This window comes from Plectropomus leopardus, chromosome 15 (genome assembly GCF_008729295.1).
Source record: "Plectropomus leopardus isolate mb chromosome 15, YSFRI_Pleo_2.0, whole genome shotgun sequence".
NCBI lineage: Eukaryota > Metazoa > Chordata > Actinopteri > Perciformes > Serranidae > Plectropomus > Plectropomus leopardus.
In genome coordinates, this window is record NC_056477.1 from 9,190,972 (window position 1) to 9,214,093 (window position 23,122).

The 23,122-nt window shown below is 41.0% G+C and overlaps 1 protein-coding gene across 1 annotated transcript in view; it reads left to right on the top strand.

Annotated features, from left to right (window-relative positions):
• Window positions 1-596: 596 nt before the first annotated feature.
• The window catches only part of grid1a (glutamate receptor, ionotropic, delta 1a), a 296,842-nt gene continuing 274,316 nt past the window's right edge, over window positions 597-23,122 (top strand). Inside the window, exons 1-2 of the mRNA XM_042502252.1 lie at window positions 597-793; window positions 2,371-2,526. Coding sequence (XP_042358186.1) covers window positions 715-793; window positions 2,371-2,526 — 235 coding nt within the window. The 5' untranslated portion in view covers window positions 597-714. The remainder of the gene's footprint in view (window positions 794-2,370; window positions 2,527-23,122) is intronic.

Consider the following 23,122-nt stretch of genomic DNA (forward strand, 5'->3'; position numbering starts at 1 on the left):
AAACTGTTTACGCCACCGTCGACTTTTCATCTCTCGTGCCAGTGTATAGGGTTTTGCGCGTGAGCTTTTGTCATGCGCTTGTCGTTCTTTACAGCGAGGCAGCCTGACAGAGTTTTTGATACCTCTCGATCATGAGTTTCGATATCGGCTCTCCAAGCGTCTTTCTCCGGCTAGTCCAAATCATTTCTACCCGGCTTGTCGGGACAGCAGCCGAGTCGTGAAGTCTCTGCAGTCACGTGATCGAGACAGGACTGAAGTGTGTGTGTGTGTGTGTGTAAGTGTGTGTGTGTGTTTTGGGTTTTTTTTAAGAGTGTGTATGTGAGCGTCTCTCCGTGTGTAGTTAGAGGGGTGTCCCTCCTCCGCATTTTTTCCTGCTTGCCATGCTTTAGACGCCGGAGCGCAGGGAGAGAGGCGAGAGTGAGAGAGGTAACGCCGGTCTCTCACCGGGCTACCTGTCTTTTCAGTCTTACCTCGGGTTTCCTTTGGTTCTCCCTCGTCTTTTGAGCCCACCTTCTTGCGGTCGCCTTGTTTTTGTTGCTTAAAAAATAATTTCTGTGGGGTTTCATGCGGGTCTTGTGCGCCAGGAGGAGGACCGCGGTTCTGTTTTGCGCTGGGTTTTGATCATCTTTCCCTTTTTTTTCTTTGGGTGCTCCATTTGGACAGTATAGGACAGCCGAGCGGAGCTTGGATGAGCCGCATCGCTGAAATCCCGAGATGGAGTTGCTGCTGATCTGCCTTTCCCTGTGGATATTGCAATGCAATTCGGCCAAAGCGGACTCCATCATACATATAGGTAAGCGTCCGATTAAAAAACATGCTGTTTTGGGTTAGACAGGTGGAAAGGCAAAGCGTGCGGGGATAAAGCTCAGCCAGCGCATACTGCGTTGATCACAGGATTTTGGTGAGAGAGGGCGGGATAAATAGTCTATTCAGCTTGCATCCTGTGTTTAAGCAACACTTTGACTCTCAAGCGAGTTAGAAAGTTGGCGTTTTCTAAATGGATCTGACCTTTACCGCCACAGTTGTTTCCTTATTATTTAATACAGTTATTTATTTATCATCCTATTTCTGCAGACGTTTCTCACACTTTTCGACGGCAGATCAATGCATTCATGCTGCCGTCAAATCTAAAACCTCACCATGTCGGCCTGTAAATTGCAATTCTGTATCCAAAACCATACGAAGGCCTGTATCATAGGAGCTTTGCCGAAATTAATGTCCAACAGCCAAACGGCTGAGGCTTTTTTAGACCAAGCTACCTCTTGTCTGTATCCGACAAGCCTCAACTTTCACCGGGACGTGACTGCAATGTCAATAACTAGACAGAGGGAATGCCAGTGGAGTTTCGTTTTAGAGATGCAAAACGCATAGAGCCTCTTTGTTCTCAAACTTCAAACCAGAGCTGCTCTTTTTTCACAGATGAGGGGGATGCTTTAAACTCCTCATGACGTCTAAATGGTTCTGATCTGTTTCTATCCTAGACATCGCTTTGCATTTTGAAACACATACATGATCTCCCCTCCACACACACTGCACACACTCCCTCTCACACCGATTAATTGCCTTGGGTTGTGTCCCCTCTTCATGCACACGTCACGTCCCCATTTATAATGACTGGCGTTGTAATCTCAGATAAAATTGTCAATGTCACTGTGAGCAAATTTCGTCTCGGTGCTCCACCGCTGCTGCTGCTGCTGCTGCTGCTGGTGTTCACAGTTTACTGCAACAGTCTGGCAAGCAGCAGGTGCTCAGTCACTGGCTTAATACAGCGGTGGGACTCCATCCAGATAATATTGGCGGATGCCCCGCATAACGTTCCGGTACCCCAATTATACTTCTCATTTCCCGAAACCTTTTTCTGTGATATATGTGCGTCTACCAATAGCAGCTGATGCCATTTTGATAAACACAGGAGGAAAGATGGGGGGTGGGGGGGCAGAGAGACAGTTAAGCTTCAGTATGCCTCCCACACTAGGCCTATAATGCTTATTGGGTAGGGTGCCATCCATCTAGTAGTCATGACAGCCCTTTCTTTTCGAAGTTTGGCTGCTTTATGCATCGAATAATACAGTTTGTGTGATGTGGTGGTGTCGCTCTCCATGGTGCTGAAACCTTATCCGGACGCACATGTTGCACAATTTCAAAGCTACACAAACCAAAAAAGATGAATTTTGCCAATAATTCAATTATTCATCACTTGGAAATGTTTTTGAACATTAAAAGGCTCATATTCAGTCTGTAACGGCGATGGTCCAACAGTGAATGCACAACTCATTCATGACTTCCTCCATCTTCAACCCTACTGTGCAATCACACTTCACCCCCTTGCGTTTTCTCTCCAAATAACCTGTGATTATTATTATTCAACAGGTGCCATATTCGAGGAAAACGCTGTGAGAGATGACGAGATTTTCCAACTTGCCATCTCAGACCTGAGTCTGAACGATGACATTCTGCAGAGCGAGAAAATCACACACTCTGTGAAACTTATCGAGCCAAACAACCCCTTCCAGGCTGTGCAGGAAGGTAAGCACGATTCCCCCAGGATTATTTCTGCAATAAATTGCCCTTGCTATTTTATTTGATTACTTGGGGCTTACAGGGCATGCCAGGAAGGCGGTCTCCCTCACTCTCCTAGTTACTTCAATGCGTAAAAGTCCTGACTGCCTTTATCTTGCACGTTTTGGGGTTTTGGGGGGGGCATGAGCTTCAAATGTAGATCACTTTGTGTTGTCGCTTGGGAAGCAGTCATTGATGATGATCCATGTGTCTCTGTGAGTGCACAGCTCTGTGTGTGTGTGATTGCGTGCTGCCAATCTGTAAAGTGCCACTGTACTAAAGCAAGGTGTCTTCTGTGGCTGAAAAGCTAGGTGGAAGCATTGAGTTAGAGCACAGCAGCTGAGGATAATATGTGGTGTGAAATAAAAAATCATCTGAAGATGATCAAATGTATTTCCAGCTCTAATACTCACCTCTATAGTCACAGGAGAGAAAAATATTTCTAGCTTTTTATGTCTCTTTGAAGGATGAGCATGGCAGTCTTGTTCATGGACATTTATCATCCTTCAGCTTGTTTCCTTGAAAATGTTTTTTTTTTCTTCCCCTAATGTAGATTCCCCATAAATGGCCAGAATAAGCACTCTCCACAAACCAGACTGGAAATTAGCAATGAAATTATGTTAGTCAAGGTTATTTCTCTCTGCCATTGAAAGCTGGTCCAATACAGTTGACTGCAAAAGTGATTAAAAATTCTTCTGCTAAAATAAATCATTAAGACTTTAATAGGTTTGTAGGGACCTTCAAAGGCTGTTTATGTCCTCTGCACTTAGTTACCAGCCTGTACTTTTGTCCCCAGTTGCACAAAGGCCTTGATGAGTCATTGCTTTTCATAATGCACCTGACAGGCACAGAAAAATGATAATATGTCCTACCTTTTACCATAATTATCCCTTGCCATTTACCTGTGGTCCTTAACAATGTCACAGATATAATGCTGTTCTAATTTACTTTGCTTTTGTAAACTTAAATCCCCTAAATGATGCTCACATGACGCACAGTGACATTCAGCCTCTTTAATAAACCCAAAGTACACAGAGGAGATATTTTAGGTAGCTGCTGCAGAGATAAGATAAAAAAGAAATGATTGCACACATGTGTGATTTGGCTAATTTACCCGTCGCTGCTGCTTGAGATGCAAAAGTGTAGTAATTAAAAAGACTTGCCAGAAAATCATCTGCCATGTGTGCAATGCTCTGATTATTTCAGTTGTGTAGTCAGAGATGGAGTGTTTAAAACTGCACTTGGTGGAGGATATACACACACTGAACTATGAATGCTAATTATCCTAAAGTTCTTTTGACAGGCCCCCCAGATGATAATATAACACAATGTCATGTCTGTACAAAAGCCTAGGGGACACACGGAAGTTGTTGGTGATGCTGTAAAAGAAAACACAAAAGATGTGAATAGAATTTGTAACTGCGAAGCTTGTTATTGCTCATTGAAAATTATTCAGAGCGTATTTCTTCCGCTTGTATTGCCTTTTGTTAGCCTTGATTGGGTATCATTTAACATGCTTAATTACTGTTTACGGTTAGGCTCCTGTTAATAAAATATTCACAGAAGTGGGTGATTAGGGGGGCATTCAGTTTCTGAAGAGAGTTGGGAGTAATGTGCAGTCGTTGACTCGAGGATCAATGGGTGGCCCCGGACTGTTGCACTAGACACAAGGCAGGGTGGTGAGTGCTGAGTGACAACCCGGGATAAGTTGACCTTTTGCTTTGCTCTTTTGTTCGCTGCCATCCCACTGAGAGTGGCAGTCAGGACCTTGCCATCACATGGTGAAGACGGAGGGGAGGGGAGGGCATAAAAACAGAGGAGGGAGGGAGTGGTGAGTGAGAGGAATGGGGATGAGATGATAGAAGTGGAGAATATAGTGGCTGTGGAAAAAGAGAAAGGGAGAGAGAGATAAGGGTGAGAAGAGAAATGACGATAAAAATACCCATGAGGACCAGCAGGAAAGAAAGAGGGAAGAGAATTACGATCTGAAGATCTGAATAAACATGAAAAGAAGAGAAAGAGAAGATAGGAGAAAGGTGATGAGGAAAATTTTGCCAGCTCGCTGAGAGAAGTAGCTGCAGCGTCATGTTTGTCCTTATTTGGCTCCTTGTGTCCTTGCACTTGTGGAACATATATTAACAAGGATGTCACAGACACAATGCACACAGAAACACTCAACTATTCAGTCCTCCCACGCTCTGATCGTTTAAAGATGACAGCTCAAGGCTGGCGGGATATACGGCTTGACCACACAACTGGCAGATGCCGTCCTATTTATAGGCTGGGGCTACTGGAGAGGATGAATAGGGCAATTTCGAAACTGGGAGCTAAAACTCTGAAGAATATCTATTTTGGTAGTAGTTTATCTGATGCCTGTCATGGGGTTTTTAGATGCCATCAGCTTGCAGTGCTGTCACAGACAAAAAAAAACAAACAGATATGTTGTCAGTGCAACAGCCTCATCCCATATTACATTTCCTTTCAGTTCTTGTACTTTACAAGAATCAGAGTAAGGTGGTGGCAAGACTGATGAAAAAGGGCTAAATCCAGTTTTTCAAAGTTTTACACATTTCTCTAAGGTTGCGTGGCCATTCGCGATTTTACTGCATGTACTGCCATTGTGATTAATTTTAACGTGAATGCCTCACTTATCTAGTAACAGCCAGTCATCACTCAGGAGAGCCAGTCTGGAGGGTCTGGATTCAAGCATCAAGCCAGTAATAAGCTGAGAAGGTTCAGAGCATGACCACAGCCTATATAGTAAGGTACCAGTGTCATATATCTCATGAATGACATATCTGAATCCGGCTGTGACAGATGTTAATAGAAAAGGAATGTGCCTTTAACGGCTTTCTCACTCATCTTGAGATTTGTCACTGCAGATTTTCCTCCTTCCCTCATTTAAAGGTTTGTCCTCTAGCCCAGATATGCACAAGAAACAAAGCGTTAACAGCCATTTCTGTCTTGCATTTTATTCAAAGGAAGAGGCAGAGAGGGGACAGCAGAGCTGCCAACTTTGTTGTGTGATTATGTAAATCCAAACTTACTGTATGCATATTTCAAGAAAAGTTTAGCCTGTGAGGTGGATCTTTTTTTCTTTTTTTTTTTTTTTTGCTGGAGTTGCTCAGAGGATGTGAACTCTCCATTTCAAAATAGATTACCAAATGTAAAGATTCTCCTTCTGCACAAGGACTGGGTTGTTCCATTTTGTAAGAGCAGTTGGGGGTAAGGGAGGGGTTGAACCATATAGAGTTGTGAAATATTTGTGATTTTTCCTGATGTTAAAACATTCAGGGGATATACAAAATAATGTTAACACCTTTTAAAAATATATTCTAATGCACATTTGCAAATTATGAGACAATGGGACCCACCACCTGTACTAGTTAGGAGTTGAAACACATACATACACTTTGTGATTTTGCCTCTTTTTTGTTGCAGTTATTTGGTTTGTCCTTAAGGGAATTTTTTACATTTTTCATTAATTTTTTTATTTTGTGTCTTTTTTTTGGTCGTTTAGTCTGCACAGTATTTTTGTCCCTTTTTGTAGTTATTTTGCGCCTCTGTGGTCATTATATGTTCTTTGAGATACATTGTAGGTGTTTTTTAAATAATTTTGTATCTTTTTTGGTTGCTTGTTGTCTTTCTGGTTGTTTTTTCCCTTTTCCATTGTTATTTTGAGTCTCTGTAGTTGTAATGTGTCCCTTTGAGGTAATTTGTGGGCGGTTTTTTTTAGGTCATTTTGTGTCTTTTTTTTTGGCTCATAAACCTCTCCTTCGACACCAAAAGATGAAGCAAGTTTTAAGGACAAATTTTAATTTTATTTTTTAAACTATGTTTAAAGACTACTTTACTTTGAGTGACATTTTGCAAGTGAAGGCCAGAGGGGTCCCTAGCACTTTTGGCCCCTAGGCATGAGACAGTTGGCCCACTGACATAGATATGCAAAGTGTCCGCTGACATAGGGGAAAAGCACATAGTCTTTGTAGTAGTTTTTTAGTCTCTTTGAGGTAATTGTCTGTCTTCTTGAGGTTGTTTTGTGTGTTTTTGTGTGTTTTTGTAGTTGTTTGTCTCTTTAAAGTAATTTTGTGTCTCCTGATGGTTTTTCTCTTTTTTTGGTTGTCTTGCATCTCTTTGTGGTTGCTCTACCAGATTTTTTGTTATTTTAAGTTTCTTTGCCGTTACTTTGTTCTCTTTGTGGACTTTTTGGGTATCTTTGTGATCAGTATGTGTTAATTTGAGACAGATTTCCAAGTGGGCTCCAGGGGGTCCGCTGATGCTTTGGATCCCCTGGGTCTGTGCCTGTAAAGCCCATTCAGTAATCCATCTGTTATTGGACAATTTGGAAGTTTGACCTGATGATTGCGCTCAATGAAAAGTCAAAATCATTAGCATTTCTACTCTATGGACCTTGAATATCTTTTGGTTCACAACAATCCACCCAATAAATGTCATAATAGTTAACACAAAACCAAAGATTTAAACCTGCTGGTGGCACTCATTGAAAAGTCAAGGTTCATCCTTGTGACATCGGGATTATTCTTACTAAACTTTATGCCATTCTATCCAATAGTTGATGAGCCTTTCAGTCTGGAAAAGAGTGGCGGGCCAGCGACATTAGCTGGTGTGGCTAAAGATAGGACAACAGTCTGGAAAACAACCTACAGAGACAAACTCAATTTGAAACTAATCAACATCCATATCTGGGCATACATTATATAGGGGCTTTACAGTTTCTGCTAACTGGCATTCAGTCTATTTTGGTCCACTTTTATAGCAGTGATCTTAAAATCATTTTCATGATATGGTACGTAGGTTTGTCACACCCCTGCAGATAATTTGAAAACATATATTTAGAATGAAGCGGGTAGAAAACACAGCCATCTGGACCCAGTTAGGGGAAGTAGTTTCCTGCTCCTCTAATGCGGAGTCATTTGTTGAGTGTTCTGTCCCACTGAGTCCTCTTCACACAGCACACCACCACTGACCCTCCATTTTCAACTAACCCCTGCCAAGGTAATGTCAAGGAGGATTTAATTCCTTGCTCTCTCTGTCCCTGTAAGCCAATAGACGTCGAAGAGAACTTGCAGTTCTTTTTTTATTTCTTTTTGCTCAATCTGTAATGACAAAAGTTGAAATAATGGTTCCTTTAAAATTGTTGGCATGGGTAATGTAATATCCTCCATCTGATTCTCCGCTTATGACAACTCATTACTCGTCGTGCTCTAAACGTGATGGAATGCTGCCCTTTCACTATTATTGTCCCAGTGAATTTAATAATGCTGCATAAATCTTGGTAATGGATTTGTTTGTTTTTTTATGTCTTTTTACCAGCTCAACACAGAGGGGGTATGATCAGGCCATTTTACCGGGCCCTGATAATTACCCTGTGGTTATTTTAATCCATCATAAGCTCCTCAATGGGCTGTATAAAGGCCTGCTGTTACCTTAATCAGCTAAGTGATGTTGCAGCAGAGGTATACCCTTCAACATTTAATCCCTTCACACTGTGAGGCCCACTACTCAACATTCGTTTAGGGTTAATCTTTAGGTGGTTGCACTCTGCTGGTCCAGTTTGTGGAAAAAAAAAGAGAATTGATTAGAAAGGTACCTATCACAATGGAAGAAAAAAATCAGAAGGGAACCAGTAAGATAAGCTCAGCCAGTTTTAAAAATATGATACAGACATTCAGCAGTTGTCACTCCAATGTGTTAAAAAAAAAAAACAAAAACAACAACAACAGCAAATTAACCAAGAACAAATAGACAATTGTTGCTAGTAGCAACCACTACTGGCACAGTTGCATAGCAGCTTAACTGACATTGTTACATCTACAATTTTGTATGATCTGAGTCCAGGCAAATATTGACAGACAGACACATTTTATCTACTCCCCAAATGCCCTTGTTGGAACATATTCTGAAGCTATTCCATTTAATCTAGCTCCTTTGTGATTGTTGATTCAGTAGAATTTAGTTTTTCTTTGATAATGTATTTGCTAAGCTAGCCACTATGCTAGCTGCCTGCTGTCATTCTAAGCAGTTGTGATATTTTACTCTTTTTGCTTTTACTTTTGTGTCTGTTTGCTGGGTTAATCACTCTTTTGTCGGCCTACATCCTGTGATAACTGTCCTGCACACTGATTTCACCACAAATTCATACTTGTGTGATACTTGTTACTATACCCCTTCATTTTTTTTGTAATTTTTAATCACTTTTATTGATTTAGTCACCCAATACTGCTCTTCCTCAGACAGGTTCTGCTCTCTACTGGACTTTGTGAGTGATACTCTTCCGATCATAAGCAAACATTTTTGTCATAACATGGTGTTCGTTCATCAGGCTCCACCCACTGGAGCAACAGAGTCAACAGAATCAAGCCTGTGTGAGATAGAATGAAGGTTGCAATATTGTAACTCCGCACATATTTTGGTAGGGACGTCAGGAGGAGAAATTTGCTACTTTTATGCAAATTTCAGTGGGTGAATGCATGCTCCTGATTGCAGGAGGGTTTTTGCCATAAAGTCCAGTGGAGGGCTCTGCCTGTGTTAGTAAAACTATTGTTAAAATATCATAACCTCCATTTGTTCACTTTGACAGCTGCTTCGAGCCAAAATTAAAGGCAATCCGCTGTCATCAACCTTTATCTGTAGTGTATTTAGCTTGCTGCATAACTGTGCACCTGTATAGCATATGCATAGTGAGGGCAGAAGGCTTTGCCTTGTATTAAATAGATTGTAACAGTATCCACTTATATGGTCAAAATGCTGTTAAATAACATCCACTTCAATATCAGTTTAAATGAATACATTTGCAACACAACAGGTGGTGTCAATAAACTGGTATCAGCTTATCTAATAATCTCAACCTTTTTAAGTTAGATTTACTAACTTAAAAAGGTTGAGAGGCACTATAAAATTCAATACCTACAAATCCTTTATAAGGTGCTGTCCATTCAAAGCTATACACTCACTCTGAGACATCCCCCTTTGGTATTGCTTGCATTGCTCTGCAAATCTTATTTGCCATATCAGATTTTGGATTGGGTGCATGAATGCATAGACACATGATCACACACGCGCACACACACACACACACACACGCACACACACACACACACACACACAAACACAAACACACAAACACACATTTGAAATAGATGCCTTGTCTCCTGATGACCTGAAAAGTTGTGTCTTGTATTTGTGCCACATTGTTTGGTTTCAACACAAAATAACACAGCGAGAGATGCCCACATTGCCTTTGGGCTCGTGTGGACTGTCGTGAAAAAAGTGGAACAAAGAATGTGTGATTAGCAGAACATCACAGGGCTCGGATGTGTTAATATTGTATTTGTGCAAAGTGTATTTGACTTTAAGTGCAGATATGTATGTTAAGTGTTGGTCCCTTGCTTATTGCTTGCAGTAAACTATAGCTATGCCCATTCTTTGCTCTGTATGCTTCCTTACAACTCATTTTATATCCTGGAAGAGATTTCTAAAGCGAAAAACCCTGTTTTCTAACATGGGTCATTTTTTTGTCACACTGAGGCTGTTATGTAACTGACACTGCTTTTGTGGATAACACAAACCTCTTCTTGTCCCTCTGTACCTGTGCCATTCACACCATACAGTGTGGATGACACAGGGGAGGCCCTATGGGACCTGTAGTCCACTGTGGGCTGGCAGACACACTAAAGAATATGTATTCATCCAGCTTTTCTTTTGGAATAGCCAGAGTCAGCAATGTCTGGCAGCTGCTGCAGAGAGGGAGCAAGAAAATGCAGAATACAGAAGGGGAGAGACAGAGGTCAAGGCTGTTAAATGCTGGATCTGCTTAGTAGGCCTACAGGTTTGTCCTCAGTGCTGCACAGGAACAGCCGGCAGTATTCCTCTCCTGCAGCAGGATACTTCAGTGTCACATAGTCTCAACATCTGTAACAGATGTCTCATTTGGCAGTTCTCCGGCTGCTCTTGAAAGGAGTACAGAGACATTTCAAGACAAGTATCCAATTATAAAATCGTGAAGACTTTGAAAGCGATTTTGGCTTCTGAGTCAGAAGGCTTGGTCCGCTGATTAACTTCAGGAAAAAAGTCAATTCACTTAAATGCCACGTCTGATCTGTATTCAGAGGAATCATCGTCCGCATGCTAAATGTCACCATGAGCTGGGATTTTAGTAATCTTTTAATTTGAACAAACAGGGCCAGTGTTGTTGTGAGGCATGGAGACAAGTTCGTACAATAAATAAATAAATAAAGACAGAGAGAGAGAGTAATGCACTGCTTTGCTCGCTGTAATATTTTAACACATTTTCCTGCAGGATTTTTAGGAAACGTGGAAGTAATGTTTGGCGTGCGATGTAAACAGAATTACTGTATTGAGCTAATTAGAGAGAGTGGCAGTCACGTTGGGCCTTTGTGCAGTTATGCATTCATCACACTCCCCATGCTGCCTCACTGGCAGACAGCTGAGGGCTGATTTCAAAGTATTCTCCTCGCTTTTCACAGAGGCACGTTTGATTGAGGATGTTCTGGGGGGGTCATTGTGTAGAAGGCTGACTAATGGCTTCTGGGTGGTGTGATGGCTGTCTGTTTTTGAAGGACACATGCAGGAAAAACACATTTGAAAAGTGGATACATTGTGAATAAAAATCTTGATTGATGTTTTGACTGTGTTCCTCCCATGGTGCACACAGGACTCCTAAATTTGGCATCAGGGGATATTATTTGGGTTGTTTAGCACTGTCAGACGATGACATCAAACTAGCAGGTGACCAAATTCATCTCAGCTTGTTGTTTGAAAGACATTTAGCACCTGTATTGATTTTTTAGGATATGACAGCGGCGTTTGATGTACGACGGATGGCTAAAAGAGCAAAAAAATGTATGGCTATCAGAACACCTGCGCGCATGCCATACATAACTCAACATGCCGCCTGTTGTACATACACATGAACACACAGCATATGTTTTCCCATTCACAGGTCTCCCAGCCCCATGTCTTATTCATGTTCCTGTCTTCTCTGGTGTGACAGATTTATAACGAGCTGTAGAGAACACTGTGACAGATGTTAGTGCTTTGCCACGACCCCAAACAGCCCCCAACCACCGCTGGGGATTGGCCATCAATACTACTCTACCTGTTAGAGCGAGAGAGACTGAGTGAGACTGAGATATGAAGAGAGAGAGAGAGAGAAAAGTGGCCCGAAGGAGATGTCCTGTCCAATCAGATTGATGCTGATGAGGCCCCCGGCCTCCGTCCGATGTAATACATTGCAGTCCCACGTTAGTAGCATCATTTCTCTTTGTGCACACTGTTATGCTTCGACTTATTGAGCTGCTAGAACGAGGGTGGTGGAGGTAGAGTGGGTGTATGAATGCAAAGAGAGGATTTGTTGTTTGTGCATCATGGTATGAATGTATGCCTTTATTTGTGGAAGCTGTGATGTGCGTCTTGGTTTCATAGACATGGGTTCGTGTTGGTAGATGTTTTTTGAAAAACGGGGCTGGTTTGGTGAGAGGTAGCATGTGTATTAGTTTGGGGATGGCTCCTTCCACTCACTTCTGATGCTGACTAGCTCAAAGGGAAGTGTGTATAATTTACTACCCACCACCTGCACCATTGGCGGCATGAAGACTTCATTCCAGGAAGGAAGACAAGGAGCAGAAAATCAGCCTCCAAGTAAATCCTATTAGAGGCTAAACAGGAGTCAGCCAAAGAAATGCTGCGCGGCTATCTCCGACTTCACACTCTTTTCAGACAAACGGAGGAGGAGGATGCAGGGGGCGAGGAGTGGGATTGGAATAGGAGTTTCTTAGCGAGGGTAAAAGGGTGAAGCAGAGTAAAATGGTGAGCGAGCGTGATGATAGGGGAGAAAGCGGGATGATGGAGATGGCAGGAGGCAGAGGGGAAGATAATGCAGGGAGAAAAAGGAGCAGAGGCTGTGAAATTTCGGGCCGTGTGGAAGACAAGAACGGCGAAGTCAATCGAAACTGCGGACTCGGCTCACTAGCCTCATTGATGAAGAGATGCCAAAATGTATTTGGGATCCATTGTTTGCATTGCTGCCCACAGACACGGATACCGAGTGGGACCATCTGTCACAAGAATCCCTCCTCAGTCTTCCTCGCTGAGTCTCTGACTCTCTGTCTCTCTCTCACTGCCATGGGTCCTCTACCATGCCCAGGCAACATGGATTTTATCCAAAGATGAGGCTAAGCTAGTGTGTAAGCTCCCTCTGAGTGAAATCAAAACCCAGCTTAAACCTCATGAGTGAAAGCCTAAAAGAGTGTAGAGGGCGAAACATGAAGGCATCATCAAAAACTGGGTCAAATATGCATCCTAAGATTCACAGTTTGGCTAATGAATAAGTCTGTTACAGTATTTTACAGTGAAAATCATCACAAGCCTTTGCAGTACTACTCTCCTACTCACTCATTTCTGTGCTCATTCATTGACTGTTTTACTGTTACTTTTTCATGGGATGTTTAAAATGTTATTGTCTGTAAATGGAGAGATGCACTTCTTCAGTTTATTGCGATGACGAGAAAAACAGACCAGAGCCCCGAAGATCATCTGTCTCACTTGCACATTGTCTCGGCTGAAGATAAAGAGATGAATCTCAGATAAATAATTAATTTGTTATTGTTTTGAAAATGAGCTGAGCGCATATTTCAGCGCTACAGTAAGTTGGCCACGATTTGTCGTATTATCTAATTCATTGCATTACCACATCAAGACAAATTATCCTGAGAGCATTCGTGGGATGTGTAGGCCCTAATTTCTGTTGTACTTACCCATTACAAGTACGTGACTTCTCTGTAGGTCGTATCAAAGCAAGCCGTCATTGTTGGATTTTAATCATCCCTGGAACAAGCTTTTGAAATCCCACGCCACTGAATTCAATGAATCCCTCATTTTCCTTTAAGCATCTCGATGTAAAGAGAATTTAATTAGATGACCTCATTCAGCAGAAACACCCAACACTGCGCCAACAGGACCAACTCATCATATCCAAAACCACAAATAACAACACTTTTTTTTGTTTATAAATCAAGCGGTCGTGTCCCCCCAATTGATGATTGATGATGAATATTTGTTGATACATTCCTCTATAATAGCACAAATGTGACCCTCATGTTGGCACTGGATGAAATGTCAGGGGATCACCGAAGTTAGTAGGAGACATCATCTGGGGACACTGAACGTCTGTGCACGATTTTGTGTCAATCAGTCAAATATTTGATAAGATATTTCACTAAGTGAAATAGTTGACTCGGTGGCGGTGCTAGATTACAAGTTGGAGGATAAGCAACATAATTAGGATCCACCCTCTGAGCACTGTGGATATCTGTTCTTATTTTCATGGCAATCCATCTGGTAGTTGACATATTTTAGTGGAGATATTTTAGTCTGGATCAAAGGGATAGACTGATGGACCAATAATGCCATCCTTAGAGCTTATTTATGTTCTATTTTGGATACGTATATGGATGTAGATGAAGCCCTCGGTGCTGTGCATTTATTTTGCCCGTATTTGTGCACGTTTTCCAAGCAATTATGTATATGGCTGAAATGGAGCAGTACCACCAGAGATCATGGGGGCAGTGTAATGTAATTCAAATGAAATGGGAGACATCAAAGACATTTTTTTTTAATGGTGTAATGGAACAAATCGGTAATATAGTGAGAGAATTATCCGTTCACATGTCACAGTGTATTTAATATGGCCTCACAGACCCCTGCCATCTACAGCTTCTTCTATTAAAAGGGACACTATTACAACCTCCTCCACCGTGTTTGTCCTTGTCTTACACTTTTGATTCTGCCCTCTTGTGCCATCTTTTGGATGTATGGATGCCGTCATAAATGACGCATGGAAGTATGAGGTCAGTGACGTTTACAACGTTTCGACCAGATATATCTGTTTTCATACATAAAGGGTGTATATATAAGGCTTTAGAGTCGTGGTGTGACTAAAACTTTAAAGATAACGAATCACAGTTAATCTATATGTCACTATTAATCAGTGTTAAAGCAGGAATTTTTGGTGGAAAATTCATGCAAATACATGCACATAACATTACATACAAAGACTGATTCAACCCCTTTCTGCAAATATGACCCATATGATTCACATTTGTCATATTTTCCGAAATCAGCCTTTTATGACAATTGTGTTGTAACAGTGCTCCGTCCACTGGATATGTATCCTGTTGTCATTAGCATTACTGTTAGTTTATGTTCTGTGTTTGTGCACAGGTCTAATGCCTTCACAATTAGAGGTTAAACTGTGTTTGTCTGGGGAAAAATTATGCAGGATACAGGTTCTTAATCTTATTTTGTTAGTTTACAGATCGCATTTTGATCGGTTGTTTGTGTACTTTGTTGAAAGTGTGCTCACTTTTATAAGCTTGAAACTTAGTTACAGCAGAAAAGAAAAAGGCTTTAAGCATCCCAAAGGCCGACTGGGTCATTGACTTTTTTATTTCACCTCAGCTGGTTGAAGGTTTTCATATTAAAGAGAATCATTTACTCAAAGAAAGAGGTGATAAAGAGAGCTGCGATAATGCACTGTTTGCTTCAAAAAGTCTTTTCAAAACCAAAGCAATGTGAATGATTCATTATTTCACTTGAATGAGAGACAGCAGGTTCATCATCTCGCATTATCGTGTCACCCTGAGACATGCAGTCATTTTGTTTTCCTCAGTCAACATGTTTCCAAAGCATTATGCAGTGACAGTTTTCGGCTGTCACTTCAATCACTGCATGTTTACTTTTGCCGCAAAGGAATGAAAAGCACATTTGGACTGTGTAAATAATTACATGGTACATGTCGTGGCGTTTACTGTGTATGTAAGTGATTGTTTGTTTGACCATCCTTTACCTGTCACGTGGCTCTGCCTTAAATTTTGACATAATTGTGTGTGTGGGGGGCTCAAAATCTGCAATACCACTGCTGGGAGCCAGGTTCAACTCCTGGTAATCATGTTTCCAGCCTGGCCTTGAGCTCCAACTAACACAACCTCCAAACGTTTTAAGTCCACACAGATGTACACAGTGTTCTCCTGAAACTGGAATAGCCATTTCTATATCTGTTGAGCAATTGTCCTCATGCGTCATTTTAATTGGCACAGCTGTGCAGAGCAATTAGACCAGCCATGTGGCTGAGGGTGTATTTATTATTAATCAGCACATCCTCTGATCTAATGCATTTCCACTTCACATACATGAGCTGAACCTGATGCCCACACTGCCTATAATCCCAAGACCAACAGCTTTACAATTGTTAGTGTGCCTTCAAGGTTAAAGAGGAGACACTACAGGTGAATTAAGGGAACATTTTAACCGAAAGATATCACCATAAAAAGAGTCTTGCTTCATTTACAGTCCTTTTTTTTTTTCATCTGAAGGAGTTTTGGACATCAACAACACTGCCTATAGCCATTAAAAGGATTTTTTGCCATGTTTTTAGGACTAAATTGTTATATAAATCAGGTAACGTATGATACATGAAAATATCCCTCTGTAAAAATATAGAATATAGATATAAATAAAATAACAAACTTGGGAAGTTTGTATGTAAGTTCTTATGAAGTTGAGATTTTTGGCTCAGAGTAGGAAAAGAAATGTATTAATAATTTTTTAGACACATTTTAATGTTAAAGTCGGCAAATTATGTAGTATCTATTTATTAAATATGCTCTAATTTGCACACATTTTCTGAGCTGCAACTGAACAGAAATCTTAACAGAAATGTAAGTATTGAATGAAGCCAGCTCTAGCATGTTTTTAGCACTAAAATTGTATATAAATCAGGGAATGAATAATGTGTGAACAGAGCCCTCAGTAAAACTTTCCAAGTATAAAAGAAATTTAAAAAATGATAGTTTGGTGTATGTAAATGCTACAGAAGTGGAAGATATACTAATTTTGAGGAGATGGCCTTTAAAAGTATGTATTGTAAAGTTTCATCATTTTTGTAGCAAATGTTATGTTTAAATCTGTAAATGAGGCTTTATCTAATTAAATATGCATATTTTTTGCCTTAATTTTCAGAGCAGAAATCTGCCGTAAAATATACACCTAAATGTGTATTTTGGGTGTTTTCTTTCCATTATTTTGTAGACATGTTTTGGAAGCATAACAGCCCAAAATTGCAAAATTGTCCATAGCATGAAAATGCTATGTTTACATCTGTAGTGTTTCACCTAAAATAAAGCCCATATTCTTGTTTGGGAACATGTAACTGGTTTGGTGGTTATTGCTGGTAGATTTTATGACAAAACCAGTTGTTGACAAAGCTTCACTACCAGGTTGTGGCAGCAGTTCTGTTGAAATCTCTTGTTTTTTTCCCCCAGCATAACTAATCTGAAAGCCTTGTTAATCATTTCATTGTTCCCACACACATTCTATATTTAACTGAAGCCCACTGTTGTTCTTAGAGGGCTGGTCCCACTAGACCTATAAATAACTGACCCCATGCTGGCCTGAAATAACTCTATGATAGATGCCATGCAGAACAGAGAGTCTCCCTAAGTGTGTCCACAGAGGGGGGTCAATCTTCAGAAACGGTCAACTTCCTGTGATCGTGACCCAGGTCAGTCACGTCCCCCAGCGTCTGCATACATTTAATATATAAGCTCAGGATGTGATGGTACATGACAAGTGGCTTTAAATATTATAAGCATATGCCTAGACACCCACATAGGGGAATTGCATAATGCATTTTCTCATCCATTATATGACTTCCATGTATATATTAGACACAGTGTCCCAATTCTCTGTGTGGTTCTTGGAAAAGAGTAATATACTAAGCATCATGCCTCAGGATCATCCTGTGTTTTTCAATAAGACGAAGAAACCTGCAGGTCTAGGCTCTAATGCCAAGAGACGGAGGATTTAGCTTCATCTTATCCAAACAACATTAAATGACCAGATGGGATCATATCTTCAGTTCAAACAGCAGATTTTTCCATTGCAATTATTCCCAAGCAGTGAGTTTGCAGAAAGATAAGGGAAAGGAGCGGGAGGACATTTTCGCATTGCAACACCCACCCACTAACTTCCAAACAATGATGCTGTTGGCCCTTAGGTATGGTGCACTTAGTAACAGGGTGTCTAAGACTCCATCCAGGTAGAAAATGGACAATGGTACAAACACACACACACACACACACACACACACACACACACACACAGCAAAACAAACAACCATCCCACCCCCGGGCTAAAATAAGATTGGCTGTAGTGATTTTCAGCCACTTAGAGCCTTAGTTTTCGTTGCTTTCACCATTGGCACAGCAGCAAACACAGTGTCCTGGGCAACAGCAGCACAAAAAAAGTAATGAAATGCTTTGCAGAGCTACATTTTCATGAGGTCAAACACACACAAAACACGGGGAACACGACAAAAAACTTTCAGTATGTAGCGGCTTATCTCTCCAGCACAACAACAGTATCACAATCAGGAAAGGATGCCCTGAAGGCGTCATGAAAATATACAAAGGAGATGAGTAGGAAGAGAAGAGAAGCAGATTGCCTTGAGGGGAGAAGGAGTGGAACAGCGGTGGAGGAGGAGGTGGCAGCATTTCAGATCATCGCTCTATCTTTTCCCTTTTCTCTTGGACAGCAGGGGGACGTCTATCAAGGCGATGTCATAATTTCTGGCAGTGCCAGCTTCCTCCTAGCAACGCCCTGGCAGCCCGTGCAACCAGGAAGAGAGGCTAGGAAAATGAGGCATCTCCCTATTGAATAGTTGTCCCTCCCTGACTCACCGCATGCCCACTCACTGCCATAACAAAGCCTGCTTTTAGCTGCACAAAAATGAAAACTCTTGGACGCAGTTGCATTCAGTCTAGGACAAACAGCGAGTGTGCTTTTAGAGCAGGCTTGAGAGTTCATTGTTTGAGAGTGTGTGTGTGTGTGTGTGTGTGTGTGTGTGTGTGTGTGTGTGTGTGTGACAAACTAGCTTGTTGGTTATTCCTGCATAGGCGGCGGATTAATGAATTGCAATTCTTCACAAACCACATAACAAGATGTCAAGATAGCACTACACTGAATGGTCCTGATGCTCTGCACTGTCATCTTGTTAAAGCATGTGTATTTTATCTGATTGCACTTGGACTGAGCAATCTAAAGCCTTGATCCAATGCATCTGTTGATATGGCAACTGCTCCCTATACTCAAGAGAACACATTTCTCCCCGTCCACCTGTTGCCAGGGGAGAAGCAGGCCGAGAGATGCAAGTACAGAAATGTGTTGCAGGAAAGATAAAAATCAAGCCGCATGCAGCAGCACTAGTCAGGCAATAACGTTAAAACATCCGTCATAGGCTCAATGATTTTCTCCCTCTCGATAACTGAATAACAGTGTGATAAAATCAGTCACTTGAAGTGAATGTTTGGAGCTTTTTTTTCTTAGAAATGCCAATTCCAGCTCATGAGGGAACTCATATTCTATTCGTCATAATGACTGCATACTGAGCCGTGCCCTCTTTTCATTCAAATTAGCCTTGCTCATTTCACAAATGCTTGATATAATGTGGTCCTGTGCTGTGTAGGAAACAGAGATGGTATCAGAGATTAGTGATAGAAATATTCAGCTTTGTTCTGTGTCAAACAAAGAGAGTGAGGAGCAGTAATGACCCTTTCTCCCTTCTTGGCCCAGAGGAGAGAAAATACATCAGCCTGAAAGTCAAAGTTGCTGCATGGTTGTGGCTGCTGGGATTTCCTCTGCTTTGTTGATTCCTCCAAACAGAGTGATGATGAAAACATCTCAGTGTGTGTTAATATTTCAAAGTTTTGCTGCTATTTGGTTTTTTTGTCATTAATTTAGTAAAATTTGCGTGAAATATATCTCTTGAGACCACGCATCTGTTTTAGTTTTCTGGTTAGTTAAGTGGAATTGAGTGCTCAAGCTATATTTGTTTTTAATGCTGGCGTGGTGAATTAGATCTGAACAATATTAATGTGATTCAACTGGGATCAGAGTCGACCTCAACCCCAATAGCCACAAAATCAACACATTATCCACGTTTAATACGTCTCAGATTGTGATGGTTAATTGTTTGGATCTGTTTGCTTTACCTTCGGAGAGCATTGAGGCAAGCTGCTCTCACTGGTTTAAGAACATTTGGAGAGGATTTTTTATTTTTATTTTTTTTTAATTCCTGCCTGGCATCAAGTCCATTTGTTAAGGGGCTAATAGCAGCTTTTGTTATGAGCCAGATCAGGATTGTGCCGCTGTTGGGGTTCATTAATGTGTTTGCAAATATTAATGCATCTGTTTGGCTGTGTGTGCGCCTTTGCAGAGGCTCAGTGTCATCCCCTCCCCATCTCTCAGTGAGGAACTGGCATGCAGCTTTTAGGATTTTTGCCTTAAACAGTGTAAATCTCTGATTACGTGTTCCTCTATCAGAGCGCAGGGTCTGAATAGGAAAGGCTCTCGAAATGTGTCATCAATAATCTCAGTAGTCCTGTAATGCTTTTCAATCCTCAATTTTCAGTGCTGTCAATGCCATTTTAGCTTTTGCTATCCCTTTAAACTAACCCATATCATAGCTGTTCTTACCCTTTCTAATCCAACACAGCCTATCTCAGCTTCTTTTATTGCCTCTTAATGTCACCCCCTCTTGCAGTATTTCTGACGGTATGTGCAGTATGAATAGAGTTTATCCCGCTGCTGTGCTGCCGAAGAGGAAGAGGCTTTAAAAAACTTTGTAGGAGCTGCTCTCAGCAGAAATGGATTACACCTGGCACTGGTTTTGGTTAGGATCGATGCTGGGCTTGAAATAGGGAGAACAAAACCATAGTACCAGGAGTGTTTAGTTCCTGTGGTGCCTTATGACCCTGGACAAGCTGGACAGTGTTGATTATTGATCAGAGTTGGTTTATTTTTACTTACGCACAGACCTCGAATTTAAGAGGGGTGTTATTAGGTTCTTAAATAGAAAGGGGCCTCAATAAAAGCGGTGCTGGGAGTAATATTGCTTAATAAATAATGTAGAATGTGCAATGTTTGCTTTGGCTATAGACCACAGTTATATATTAACTTCAACATTATGGCTCTTTGTTTTTTAATTTTGGAGCACTGGGCATTAATTTATTTTAAAAACCCATATTTCCATGTCATTTTAATATGAAGCAAGTAGGGTTGCTACATTAATAATGTGAAAGTATTAAGAAGTGCACAGTCCATATTCAGGAATTGTACCTTTAAACGAGGCGTTTGTGAGGTTGTGATCACAAATACACTATATAAACCATTTTAACCTTGAATCATAAACATTCTTAATGGGTCTCTATAATAATAATAATAATAATAATAATAATAATAATAATAGTAATATTAAGGACACAGAAAAGGTCCATACCATACTACATAAGAACAGACATTAGTTTAATGCAAGTTTAATTTTAAAAAAAAGGAGGCTAAATTTTGAGTTCAAACTAAACCAGACCGTAATCATATCAAAGTCAGTCATTTTTACCATATTCTGGAATGCCAAATTCACACAGTCATAATTATAGGTCATATAGTAGTATAGTATAGTATATGAAAATGGAAAAAAAACTATAAAGCATTTAGTCTTCATGCATTTATTTCTAATGGTGCCCAACAATACTGAAATTTTTGGAGCTGAAGTTAATTTGAATATAAATATATGAAAAATCTGATGCAGGTGTTTTTATTCATTCATTTCATACCCTATCACAGAGTTACCGTATCTTTCTGTAGAGATCTGACAATCCAGCGATGACCCAACAGTTGCCTGAGATTTCTGGTTTACAAAATGTTCGCTTTTTAGACCCAGGTGTTAAGAGTCATAGCAGCCGTTGCGGAGTGAAAGAGATCCACTTTCATCTACTTTCTCTGCCTGCGGATTTCATCTCATGAGCTCACTTTTTGAACCTTGAGGCTACCACTGTCTCTCTAATGATGTGTGCATTTGCTCTTTGTAGACAGAGTAGGTTAACGCATAGGTCTCACTACACATAAAGCCAGTGGAGAGGAGTTGTTGCCTATAGGGCGTGAATTTTTTGCTCATCTTTCCCTGCAGCTGCCTCGTCCTCATCGGGCTGCGGTGTCAATGCTGTTCTCATTGCTGGACTCATCACAGTCTCACAGCTGTAACGATCCTGTGATTAAGTCCGATCAACAGTGTTTGAGCAACAGGATTTGACCGTGCTGTCTGAATTGATGATTCCCTCGTTTAATTCCCCGTAGGGCTCCAGCTTCTAAATGACCTCACCTCCCTCCCCTAAAAGCTGTAATGATCAAAGGAAGGGGTGTCTTTCTATCCACTCAGCACAAATCACTGGACTCTAGAGTTCAGGTCCCACAATTAATAAAGACCCTTTGAAGTTCTCTTTTATAACATATGGGATATTTCAGGAAGAGATTATAGCCTTCCATGAACATGAAATCACATAGCACATGCCAGGAACTGTAAAACAGTCTGTGCTGCAATAAAGTGCTTTTTTATGATACCATTAATTTTACTGTACTAATGAATTAAAACTTCTTTCTTTATTTTTATGTAGGAAAAAAAGTCTTGTGGTGATGCTTCTCCTCAAATTGTATTTGTAAGTGTATAAAGGGTTGAAGATAGTATTCATTCATTCTACAGATGTCAAAGAAATGATGTACTTGTTCGGAGGAATTCTCATTAGAAAAATTATTTCTGTTGCTTAGTTATGATACTAAACAATGATAAGCCACTACATTAAAACCACTGACAGGTGAAGTGAATATTGATCCTATTGTTACAATGCAATGTTCTCCTGGGAAAACTTGGTCCCTGGCTTTCATGTGGATGTCACTTAAAACGCTCCACTCACCCAAACATCGTTACAGACCAAGACCTCATAGCAACCGCACTCCCAGAGGCCAGTGGACGCCCACAACAGAACAATGCCTCATGCCACACTGCAAAAAGTGCTCAAGAAAGGCCTGAAGAACCTGACAAAGAGCTCTAGGTGTTGACCTGGTCTCCAGATCCCATTGCAATTGAACATCTGTCGGATGTGCTGGTACCCTAGAGGTGCTGTATCCATGTCACAACAGGTCAGGGCTAAGGGCGATCCACGGTGTGGCCTTTGACCTGTTGAGGCCAAGACCTCTGGGGGTGTTGTGTGGTGTCTTGCACAAGGTCATTTGCAATGTATCTTTTGAGTCCTGTGGGTTGCGAAGTGGGGTACTGGCATGTCCCACAGATGCTTCATTAGATCTAGATCTGGGTAATTTGCAGACCAGGTTGACACCTTGAGCCCTTTGTCATGTTCCTTCAAACTAAGCAATTTTGCTGGTGTGGCAATGGCACCATTGGGGAGTGTTGTTGCCATGAGGGGAGTGTATTGGATCCAACTACTGGGTACAGGCCCAGGGGCCTAATGTTTCCAGGGCTTGCTTGGCCTTCACTTGCAAAATGTCACACAAATTAACACATACCAACCAGCAAGAGATTCAGAATGACTACAAAGAAATGCAAAGGAACTAAAAGAGACACAGAATAATGACTAAAAAATGGCATAACTAAAGACACACAAAACAACCCCCAAAA